The sequence below is a fragment of the Papaver somniferum genome, chromosome 1 (assembly GCF_003573695.1).
Source record: "Papaver somniferum cultivar HN1 chromosome 1, ASM357369v1, whole genome shotgun sequence".
Classification (NCBI taxonomy): domain Eukaryota; kingdom Viridiplantae; phylum Streptophyta; class Magnoliopsida; order Ranunculales; family Papaveraceae; genus Papaver; species Papaver somniferum.
Window position 1 is genome coordinate 100458779 of NC_039358.1, and position 11620 is coordinate 100470398.

Consider the following 11620-nt stretch of genomic DNA (forward strand, 5'->3'; position numbering starts at 1 on the left):
TGGTCGCTACCAGCACATGCGTCGATGTTGGTCCAGAAAATTAAGACTTGGGGAGCGGATTTTTTTCTAGCGGCTGGATTGTTAACAGATGGCCGGAGGTCACAGGCTAAGTTGATAAGAATGCAATTATAACTGAATTTCAGTCAACTCTCTTTTTGATTTGCAAGTTCAAATACATGGGTTAAAAGGGAGACATATTATTCCATACATTTGTAGATCCAAATTAACATTACTCTCTCGAATTGCCAATTCTGAACAAAAGAGTAAACCTTCATTTCTAGATCATCATTTTTCGTTTAAATACAAGGATTTTGGCAGTAACATCGTCGGCGGGCTCCGCGGCAATGACCATCTGAGAATCTTTCAGTTTGACAGACGTTTCGGCAATTGGTGTCACTAACACAAAGCCCTCTGAATTTATGGCTTTTTGAGTCGCACATCCTGTTTGTCCTAGCACCATCAACCCTCATCACCATCGCCTCCTCTGGGAATCACATAAAAGACCAAACCATAGTCATAAGTTTTAGCCAAATGAAAATATATACGCTAGCAAGGGATGAGAAACTTACGGAAGGTTAACAGCAGCAACATGAAGAAAAAAACAGAGCCAATAACGGACTTGGTGCGAATGCCACTCTTCATGACTGAAGCACTATACAACTTTACCTCTCTGAAATGGTTTGGATGGATATACAACCAATGCAGCTAGCTAGCTAGTTTATAACCAGGGAAATGGCAAGAATAAAAACACTACGTGGCTGTTAAGTGTCGATACGTGTTTACTGCCTTTTGACATGCGTTCAAAGTGATGGTGACACCTAAATTGCATGCAGGTCCAAGTTTTACCATTTCAATCACCATTTGCATACACCTTTTGTAAAAATGTCCAGGGCGTAACACCCACGAAAATTTATTGGTTTAGAGGCAACTAGAGATATTATGTGAGTAGCATTTAATGACCCGCAGTCAAAGTATATGACACAAGGCTCATCATATTTCTCCATACGATCAGTGACGGAACTAGAAGGTAGTTAGCACGATAGTTTTAAACACAACTGCTCACGATAAATTAGCCATACAGTGATGATACCATACCAGGATCTGTGCCACACCGTAAATTTTAAGTCGGTACAAAATTACAAATTCAGGGAATGGTACAAATTTTGGAACTTGCGGTAGTATTTGCTAGTCGCTTCTAAAAATAAAGCATGTGTGAGTGAACCAAATGCACGATATTTTCCGTGCCTTTTGGGTAGTATCAAAAATTCCATAACAGAGCCTCGCCATGCTATAGTGGCTTAACAGGATGTTAGGAACTGCTTTTAGACTCGGTCTCTCGATCATTGATGTCTCTTTCTTAGCTTGCACCATAGACCATTCTTAGTATGAATTGTAGCCCCTGTAACTAATTCCACAGACTCTGGAGATCCCTTAAGCTCAACATCGAAATTCTGTAACAACATAGCTAATGCTACAGTAGATTCCATCAGGGCAAACTGGTCTCCTACACACTTACGTGGCCCTCCGCCGAATGGTAAGAAGGCAAAATCTGCAATGATCTGAATATCGAAGAGACGGTTAAAGTATGAGCGTCGAAATTATATATCAATTGAATCTGGTAGTAGGTATTTTGTACCTCGTTGGGGTACATTGCTCCAGGACTTCTGGAAGGATCAAAACCTGCCCATCCTTCTATACCTTCACTTTTCTTTTGCACTAAGAACCTTTCTGGTTCAAAATCATTAGGCCGATCCCAAAAATATGGAGACCGGTGAAGATTGTAAACCTGGAAAAGAACAAGTTAGTTTCTTGTAAACTTTCAAGTCAGGAATTTGATTTAATTTAATATAAACGAAAGAGGTATACAATAACCATCTCATGTTGTTCGTATCACAAAATCATGGGTACCAGATCCATAGAATCATGAATCAATTTTCTAACATCCTCTCTCCTTCATTCTCTAAATCAGAGCAGAGTTTGGCAAATACAAAATCAAGATGATAACCATATAGTAGGAAGGATTTAGGTGCTGACGAGTACGGAACTCAGGCTGTCAGTATCACCACCCACTTTACCACTGTACTACAGTGACACCTGCAACCATCTACTTGATTTCCTTGGGAGGAAATCCCTTCTCTTAATCACAGACTTTAGACAATATATCAGTACAGGGCAAATCTGAAGATAGAAACAGCCAAAGTTGCTGCATATTCTGATTCTGATTTATTGACTCATGTAATAATCTAAAGCCTACAGAATGTTCAAGCATTTCAGTCTTTCCCAGTCAGCACTAACTTGAGAACTTATTATTGAAAAGTAACAGACTAGCTTGAGAACTTCTTCCATATCCTGCTAGAATAAAATCTTACTGGATGTACTAGATGTTAAAAGGACTACTTACAGAGATAAAGATGTCGGTCCCAGCAGGAATTGCATATCCATCTTTTTCCCCGTTGTATCCTCCTGCATAATTGATTGAACTTTAGGCATCATCCACACATCCATAAAATTCAAGTAAAGAAGGTAATCGCAATAGAAGGTGATACACATGTCAGTTATATAATATATCATCATTTAAGTAACATGTCAGATGAACCACAACTGCATAATTGCATAATGTCCCGATGAACCACAACTGTCAGTTATATAGAGCTAATGATGTGGAGTCGGTTAGACACTTGGTGGTTGTACGAGGAAGTCTGGGATGAGTCCCACTTGCATCCATAAGTAACATGTAATTATCTAATCTACGTAACATTCATATGAGAGAGTATCAGATGATTCAGCAAACACCTACATCTTGGTGTAAGAGAGAACAGGTACCTGGCAATACATCAGATTTGAGGGAACGCCTAATAAGCAATGGGGGTTGAGGATACAAACGCAGTGATTCCACAACAATAAGTCTTATGTACCTAAAAGAAAAAGGTTTACAGTTAAATAGTACTCGAACAACCTAGAAATAAAGCCTATCCAATAAACGCAATACCAGCTTGAATATACATATATGATATTACATGCACAAGGTTTAATACGCTACAAAAAGTATTTAACGAAGTACGTGTTAGAAAAGTTGAATTGTCATATAATATCTTATATTTCTCTGCTCTAAAGTTAGTGATCGGCATATATAGAGTTGATATCATTCATCTAGTTGGTCCAGAATCCAGATAAATTTGGAAGCTAAAGTTTGAAAGTTTCGGATTGTTGGACAAGACAAATGATGATCATGAATGTGATGTACACACTTAAATTTAGGTGATTTAATTTGCAGACGTGCCCTATAACATTCTAGTTCAGTTTGGAAGAGGTATTCTCAATTTTTTAACACAATAATTCATTTTTCAGTTTTCTTCTTCTTGTATAAAATGGTTCTGTGGACTAATAACACATTTAAAAAGTTAATTTTGATAAAAACTTCACAGATAATACCCAGAACCAAAGATTTTGTTACCACTTCCACAAGCAAGTGTGACTTACTCCAAATTCTTGACGCATTCGTAAGTTGTTTTGCCACGACCAATGACAGAATCAATCTCAGCTTGAGCTTTTCTCATTTTTTCAGGGTTCTGTATTTATGAACTAAACTCAAAACAGCTAAATTTCCGATAACTCTCAATAGAAAGCAAACTTTACAGTTTATATCTGTAAGTCTTATTTTAAAAGGAACTGCAGTATGAACCTGAGCAAGTAGGAAAACAGCCCAAGTTAGAACAGCTGCAGTTGTTTCATGTCCAGCAATAAGCATGGTCATCAGGTCATCCCGAAGCTGTAATATCAAAGTAAGAGATAAAATAGTGACTTACCATACAAACAGAAATTGAAATTCAGTTGCGGGGGAAAAGAAAGTAAGAATTACAGGCGTAAATATTAGAAACACACAATTTACGTGTATGTAGATGTAATAAATGAAGAATGTTGGATAGTTTACCTGCCGGTCGTCGACATCAGCTCCACGCATATCAACCAGAAAACGAAGAAGACTTGCATCCTGCAAGCTTACCGCAAAGACAAAGTGCAACATTCATTGGGACTTGCTTTTCTAGTACGTTATATGCGAGAGTAAAAAATCTTGAGTTTAAAAAAAAGGTGGAATCTGTTTAACAGTTTCTTGGAGAAGTCAAATCAACCTTCAGATTTGAGTAGTCTCTTTGTTGCAGTTTCTCGACATCTGTTTCCTGCAGAAGAATAAGAGAGTCGAACTCAAAAACTGACTAAATGTTTCGCTTTGAGGTCTATGCATGAGAAACAGCATACATTATTGTGCTGTGAGTTTATATTTATGTAAAGAGTAAATACTGGTTTCTTATGATGACTCTTAAATTTATTAAGGATACATGTAAGGCGTAAAATTCTGCTTTAGTGGAACTAAAGGATTTCCACTTAACTATAACTTACAGCTCGAACAGAAATACTTCAAGTTCAACCACATTGATTGCTGTAAACATTATCTAATTAAAAACTCAAGAAACCAATCAAGCCTCACCAGAATCAAGGTGGAAGGATTCAGTAATCTCATAAACAATGCACCATCATTCAACAAGAGATCTTAACTAGAGAGGTTATTTCTTGTAAGACGGCGACTATACATTGTACCATATCTTCTTACAGATCCAACAACATAAAAAGCCAGTCTTACACAATTTATAGTGTTTCTGCAGGATCATTTAAGAGCTTAATATTCTAAGTACAATTTATCTGTTTCAGAGACATATTTATCATTTAAAAGGACAAAAAAAAAAAGAACATTTTACCATCGATTATAAAATTTTCAAATCATCCGTGATTTACTTTTCATGAAAATAAAACATCATTAGTAATTAAATCATGAGAGTTGAACTTAAAATGTCAATTTGTTCAGCTAAGGTTTCATCTAACCTCCCTTGTGTCTTTTGCATTTCTTATAAGCCCATCAAGGCAGTCGTTGATAACCTTAAGGTCATTCTGAAATTTACGCTGCCTAGGAACCAGCCACCTTGCCAGGGGGAGTTTCCAATAAGGAATATAGAAAGTTGATCGGTGTTCTGCTTCGAAAAGAGTACCATATACTGCCTACAGTGAAAACAACAACATATAAATTAGTGATCAACATGGCTTATAGTATCTGTTCAAACCAAATGGACTACAGCAAACCACTTCAGAGATATACATTACTGCTCGAAACACATAAAAACCCCTAGTCTTACATTCCGTAAATGAGTCCACTTAGCATTGTTTGATCAAACCTATATAATTAAAAAGTACATTGGCAGCAAGCGCCCCCTTCATTTCCAAACTCCACCATTGAAACGGCTTAGGGAAAGTTTTTTTTGTCCGTATATTAAAACAAACATCCTGAGCCCGGAAATGGGTCCAAGTTTTAGCAACATAGCGAGAATCCCTCTACTGAATGTGAAGCAGTACCAGATCATGTACACATATGCAAAGCTGCTTGTTTTAAGCAATAACTGTGAGACAAGATTAAGCTTTATTGTTTGAACACCTGCACGAAGCGGGAGAACTATTGATAGAGAGTTGGCAAAAGGAACAAAGATTCACTTTGCTTGTTGTTGGTTGTTTTCCATAGTTACAGACTTACAATTGGGCTAAGTACTTGCATGCTATCTGTCATACATTAAAGCCCTCTAGGTATAACACAAGAGTGTACATCCATGAGGCAGTAGTACATGATATCTTTCTTGGTATACCATAACATGATGAGAGACAGAGAAAGAGATTGACTCACTGCTAGAACTCCATCTCTTCCCTCTGTCTCAATGAGTAAAATCCTTGTAATCTACGAGTTAAGTTTTTCAGATGAACAATATTAATTTCAGATGTCACAGAATGTGCTTCTTATGACATCTGAAAATTACGATACCCTGTGGTCTAGGTAAATTGCGACTTCGGCACTTCGCATCTACTCTTACCTTGGCATTCTATCAATGCAATCTATGAATCAGCATTTTAATCAATAGCAATCAATTTGTCCTGCAAGTAGTGAAAGTATTTTAATGGAAAACCATTAACATTTCTGGCCAAATACCACCCACAAAGGGCATGAAACAATTGTTCTACATCTTCAACCTAATGTGTATTGCCAATATAAACCAGATTGAACTTTAAATGTATACTAACCAAAATATTGCATAACCTGTGGCTGTTGGAGAAACACTAAAGTATACAGATCGACTGTAAACAACAGCATAGTAGACACTTGATATTTATAAACTAATCTTCGTACCTTAATTACGGGAGATTCTTTACTGACGGAGCCAAAGTCATAGTTAAAGACACCAAGCCCAATAATGTCAAGAGCCAAATTTGAGAACTCAGCTTCCAGATCTAACTCAATTGTGTTTCCTCCAAGTCTTTCCTCTACTTCCAAAAGTCTATCAATTTTCGTAATGGTTCTATCTGAACAATCAGTGAATATTTTGACCATAGCTTCCAGGAATAAGGTATGAAAACCAGGAGCAATAACTGCAATGCAGGAGGACAAAATCAAGCTTCTGCATTACCAGATTACCATATAAAGGTAACACCAGAAATTGCAATGCGGAGAACATGAAATCAATAAATTTAGATGGTGAAATTCTAGAAGATAGGAGGGATAACATAATGTAATTAGAAGTTTCTGAAAGAATAGGCATGCCTAGATGTACATAAAAACATCTTAATGCTCACCTCTTCTCCTTAGCTTCCAAGTCTCAAGATCAGCAGGTATAAGCCCTTTTCCCATTATCGGTTCTAGGATATCAGCAAGTACTCCCTAATTGAAAGATGAAATAGGGGTATAAAAGATCAAATGAACAACTTAAGTGCTTCACAATGTTATAGCTTACAGAATGATGTCATATAGAAGCTTTTAGAGTAAACGATTGTTAATAGATGATAAATAAAGCGTTGTTGATCGTACTATATACCTATATGATTTAAGTGGCTAGCAAGAAGATGAGTCCTCAGACTAAGAGTTCAAATAGACTCAAAAGATGGAATGTGACAGGACTGTAGATGTTATTTACATTGACAACCATGAAATATGCTACACAGAAAAATACTGCAGAAGCATGCACAACAAAACACAATACTAACTAGTATTAGAATCAAACAAGAAAAAATTCTCAAAGTATGATATCATACCTTATCATAAGAAAATGCATTTTCACGTAAGATATATCTCGCAACAATGGGGTCGGATACGACAACAAATGCTTTTGGTCCAAATGCAAGTTTGTAAACTGAGCCATGCTGCCAACAACAACAAAATAATTTTTCTTACAAAATATACGTGACTTTAACACACATTTGCAAGCATTAGTAAAGTCTCTAGGGATAAGGCTAAAAACATGTTTACCTGCAAGAACCAATCATAAAGAGAGAAAAAAAGAGGTCGGTCGAACAAATCGGTAACAGCACCTTCAGCAATGGGCATTGAACCAAGGTTTCCACCACTCAACAAATTAGTAAGAAGATTGCTTGCATTATCAAGTATATTTCGCTTAATTTTCGGTTCTTCTTCTGTATCTGTAGACTGACATCTGAAACAAGACACAATTTTCACACAATTCTAATCAATAAATTACTCTGCTGCTCATGAAAATCACAACCCTTAATTTATTTTTATTTTTTTTACTGAACAGTTCTAATTGTAGAAGTCATACATAATTCTCAATTGAACTATGTAGATACGAATGATAAAGATTCAATTTATATACTGCGGTGAGTAGAAAAAGCATGTGTACCTAATTCGACACCGATTTTTCTGAAATAATATCTGAAGAGTAGCTTTTGAGTATGAATTTGCTAATCTCGAAGTACCAAAATCAAAAGAATTGATTCTATGGAAATTGCCATGAACAGGCATTGGAAGCTGCTGCACACTAGCAGTAGCCATAGCAGAATTTTAATCTTCCCTTCAGAATTTTAATCTTCCCTTTGGGTTGTGGAAAGAAAGACTGGACTGGTCTGGAATCTCAAAGTGGATGACTTACCAACAAAAATAATCTCAAAGTGGATGACTCGTACACATCCAATCAACTTCTGCCACGCTAAAAATTTAAATGTTAATTTTGAAGTAAATTAGTAACCCTTATCTGTATATTTTATGTAATGGCTAAACGGCATTTGCCTAATTGGTGGCTAATTAATTTTTTCAGTTTCTCAAGCATACGTTTTGGAATATGCTCATTTTTTGTGGTTATGTAGATGTTTGTAAGACGAGCATATCCCAATATATTAGCCTTAAATACGATGTCGTTTAAAATTTAGTAAGAAAAAAAATCCTCCGAAATGTGAGATGGTGTGAGAATAATAGGAGTGTAAGGAGATCCTTCCTCTTAGTTGTAATGTTGAACAAGTGATTCAGAATTACCTGATTTTATATTATCTGAAGGCTAGAAAGATATGGAAATATTTCTTAGATAGTTTGTGAGCTAAATGGCTGTTTTCAGAAAGCATAAAATCTAATATCTAGGAATGACCTAACAAGAAGAATAGCAAAATGACAAAAAAGATATAGGGAATTTTGTGGTTTGCAATCTGGTGGACTATTCGGAGCACGCGCAATAATATGATTCATAACAACAAGAAAAGAAATTCCAATCAGCTAATAGTGGTGATTAAATGTACTCTTTTCAGTTGGTATTTGAACATTATAATTTTTGAAGGTTACTCCTTGAGTACCCTTATTTATAATTGGGATGTTGTCTCTAGAAAGAACTGACTTTTGTATTTGTATTTGTCTTTCATTTTCGTCGATTTGATGAAAATTAGTTTTTAATATAGTATTGCCTTTTGCCTTTCAAAGAGGTAATATATTAAAAACTATTGGTACGTTTCTCAAATGTGATTTATTTTATTTTATTTTTTATATTTACAGGTATTTAATTTCAAAATTACTAAGATTTTAATAATACTGAAAAATACACTCTAATCTACGACTAGAAAATTAATGATATCAACAAGAGAGTAATTTGTAACCCTCCCCGACAGCGGTGCTAAAAATTTGATGGTCGGAAAACATACCGTCTTTTAATACCGTAAACGCACAATGCCGAGGATGTAGACAATAACATATACGGTTAGTTCCCACAAGGAGTGTGAAAATCACCATTAACTAATATCAATAATTAACTAATCAAGTCAATAATTCAAAAATTTACGGATTGGTAGCTACGATTATAGAACTATGAAAGAAAAATAATAAAGGAAGTAGAAAAGGATGTGAAAGTGTTAAGGTTGAGGGAACACAAAATTGGTCAATTAACCCAATAACGACAATTTCTGGGTGAAAAAGACATGTAAAATTTGATACTGTTTAAATGGACGAGAATGTAAAAATAGCCAGGATGTAACCAGTTTCATCCTACCCATTTTCAAAAAAAAATTCTTATTCTTAATTTACATCAGGATGCATCCAGTTTCACCCTCGCTATTTTTTAAGTTTAAGCCAGGATGAATCTAGATTCATTCTTGCTATTTTTTTGGTGTCCATTTCACCCATACTAATTCTTACTCGTCCATTAGAACCATGTTTTAAAAATATTTGGACAATTGACCCAATTTCTCTTTTGGGAATCCGTTGTAGGTTATGTTTCACTTCCGTTCTTTCACAACGGTCTCGATTTAACTCATGTAAAATAGCAAACCTATGTACTAATACATGAAAGATGTTTCATTTAAGAATCGCTAATAAGAATTATCAAAATGGTCGTTTGTTCTCACCTTAAGGTAGAATTCTTAAGCACTAAATGTACATGGCGTATATATAGTTAAGAAAGATTCATAAGTCGGTTATTGGCAAGGTTCAATGAGTCCTTGTACTAACAATCTAACAATAAACTATACATTGATATAGAAACACAAATAAGTTCAATTGGTAGAAACTCTTATTTAAGAACACAAATAAATCAATCTAGAAGTTCATCCTTTCATCCTAACACGGATCTAGCTAAACATGGCTTTCTCAAAAACCATAAAAGTATTAAAGAAAATCATTAGCTAATCCAAAGATGAAACTAAACAATAAAACTTCCAACCGTCGTTTATTATTGTTGAAGCCTTTCGTTGTCGGATCTCTCTTTGCTAGATTATCAGTTGGGTATTTATATGTTTGGAGAAAGTCTTCCACGAGTTGATCTTTGACTCCTTCCAAATCAACCACTTCCCTTTGAGCCTACGCCAATAGCCACCGATACCCAATCCAACTTTATTCTTGGTAATATTGCATAACACCGTCGAATCCCTAATTCTTCTTAACACCGACCACAATGCAAATTTCCTCTATCTCACTCGAATCACAAGCCCATCTGAAAAGAAGAGGGTACCAAGCACACCATCAACTTTTTCGTTCGGCAACCTTTATGGACAAAACCTAATATAATCACAAGTAGGTCAATATTAAAGACCCTTCAAGAAGATTGTATATAGAGTTTCTCTCTTTCTATTCCGTAATCAATATCAAAGGTCCGTGTACCAGATTGTGTAGAAGAATTACTGGACGATCTTAAAAATTAACCAAGATCAATCTAGTATGTACCTGAATTGTACAAGATCCGAATTCTAATAAGTACGAGACTTGCAATCTATCTTCCAAGATATGAATTCGATAAGAACGAGTCTTGTTTGATCTTAATTAATAAGGGTTTAAACCTGAAAAAGGAGAGGGTCACTAGTACACCACTAACTTTTTCGTTCGGGAACCTATATGGAAAATCCTTGTACAATCTATACGTTCGGTTACGAAACTGTATTTAATATTTTTTAACAAGATAAACCTACTGTATTCCAAACTTTCCACGAACCGAATTCAACAAGAACGAGTCTTGTAGGTTATTTATATTTGAGTTAATACTATCTAGGTTTAGATACATATAACCTGTGATATCTCAATTATAAAGACAAAAACAATATAATGCGGAAAATAAATAACGCATATACCAAAGATTTTTGTTAACGAGAAAAATTACAATCTTGTAGAAAAATCGCGGGACCTAGTCCAAGTTGAACACATACTGATTTAAACGGTTACACCAATTACCTACTACTAGGTTTCGGACTAGATGTAATACCTTCTTCAATTGTATTCGTGCACCTGTAAAACTCCTATCAGAACACCAATTCTCTCTAGGAATTCCTCTTGCAAAACTTTTGGTAGAACCCCAATTCTCTTTAGAAGCTGCTCTTCGAAATCCTCTAGCAGAGTTTTAATTCTCTTTAGAATATACTCCTCAACAATTAGGGTTTACCGTTCCGTATCCTAATTGATTCCTCCTCACAAGATCACCTAGAAGTAATCTAGAGATATCTTGATCTATCAAATCTAGATTTTATGAAAAACACCTAGATACAGGTTCTATAACTTTCAAAGAAGATAGCTTGTCTGTGCTTTATGATCCCCAAGTAAGGTCTTTTAAAGTCTCACTCTTCTTCGTGAAGAGCAAAGATATGGAAAACAACCTTATGCAACACACGCATAATTTTTCAAGGGATAGTTTGTGGTTACATGAAACCCCTATTTAAAGTGAATAATCAAGGCTAAATTGCTTGGAAAGAAAGTTATATTGTCTGGGAGAGGGAACACCAAGGATTTGACTAAAAAAAAGACCTTTACTCACGTATTTTCGTTTTAATTAGTTCA

General features: G+C 35.4%; 2 protein-coding genes across 2 annotated transcripts; both read right to left on the reverse strand.

Moving 5' to 3' along the window:
* Nucleotides 1–181: 181 nt before the first annotated feature.
* On the reverse strand, nt 182–667 carry LOC113331579 (defensin-like protein). The gene is made up of 2 exons (XM_026578283.1): nt 570–667; nt 182–484 (listed from the first exon to the last, which is right to left on the reverse strand). Exons 1-2 carry the CDS (start codon nt 640–642, stop codon nt 297–299), a joined length of 261 nt encoding a protein of 86 aa, XP_026434068.1. The 5' UTR covers nt 643–667; the 3' UTR covers nt 182–296.
* A 376-nt stretch (nt 668–1043) lies between these two features.
* LOC113295266 (cytochrome P450 97B2, chloroplastic-like) lies at nt 1044–7954 on the reverse strand. Its single transcript, XM_026543620.1, has 14 exons — nt 7725–7954; nt 7337–7520; nt 7123–7230; nt 6667–6751; nt 6224–6462; nt 4879–5052; nt 4131–4178; nt 3932–3991; nt 3683–3769; nt 3481–3569; nt 2824–2915; nt 2402–2463; nt 1637–1786; nt 1044–1559 (listed from the first exon to the last, which is right to left on the reverse strand). Exons 1-14 carry the CDS (start codon nt 7874–7876, stop codon nt 1341–1343), a joined length of 1749 nt encoding a protein of 582 aa, XP_026399405.1. The 5' UTR covers nt 7877–7954; the 3' UTR covers nt 1044–1340.
* Between the last annotated feature and the right edge of the window lie 3666 nt (nt 7955–11620).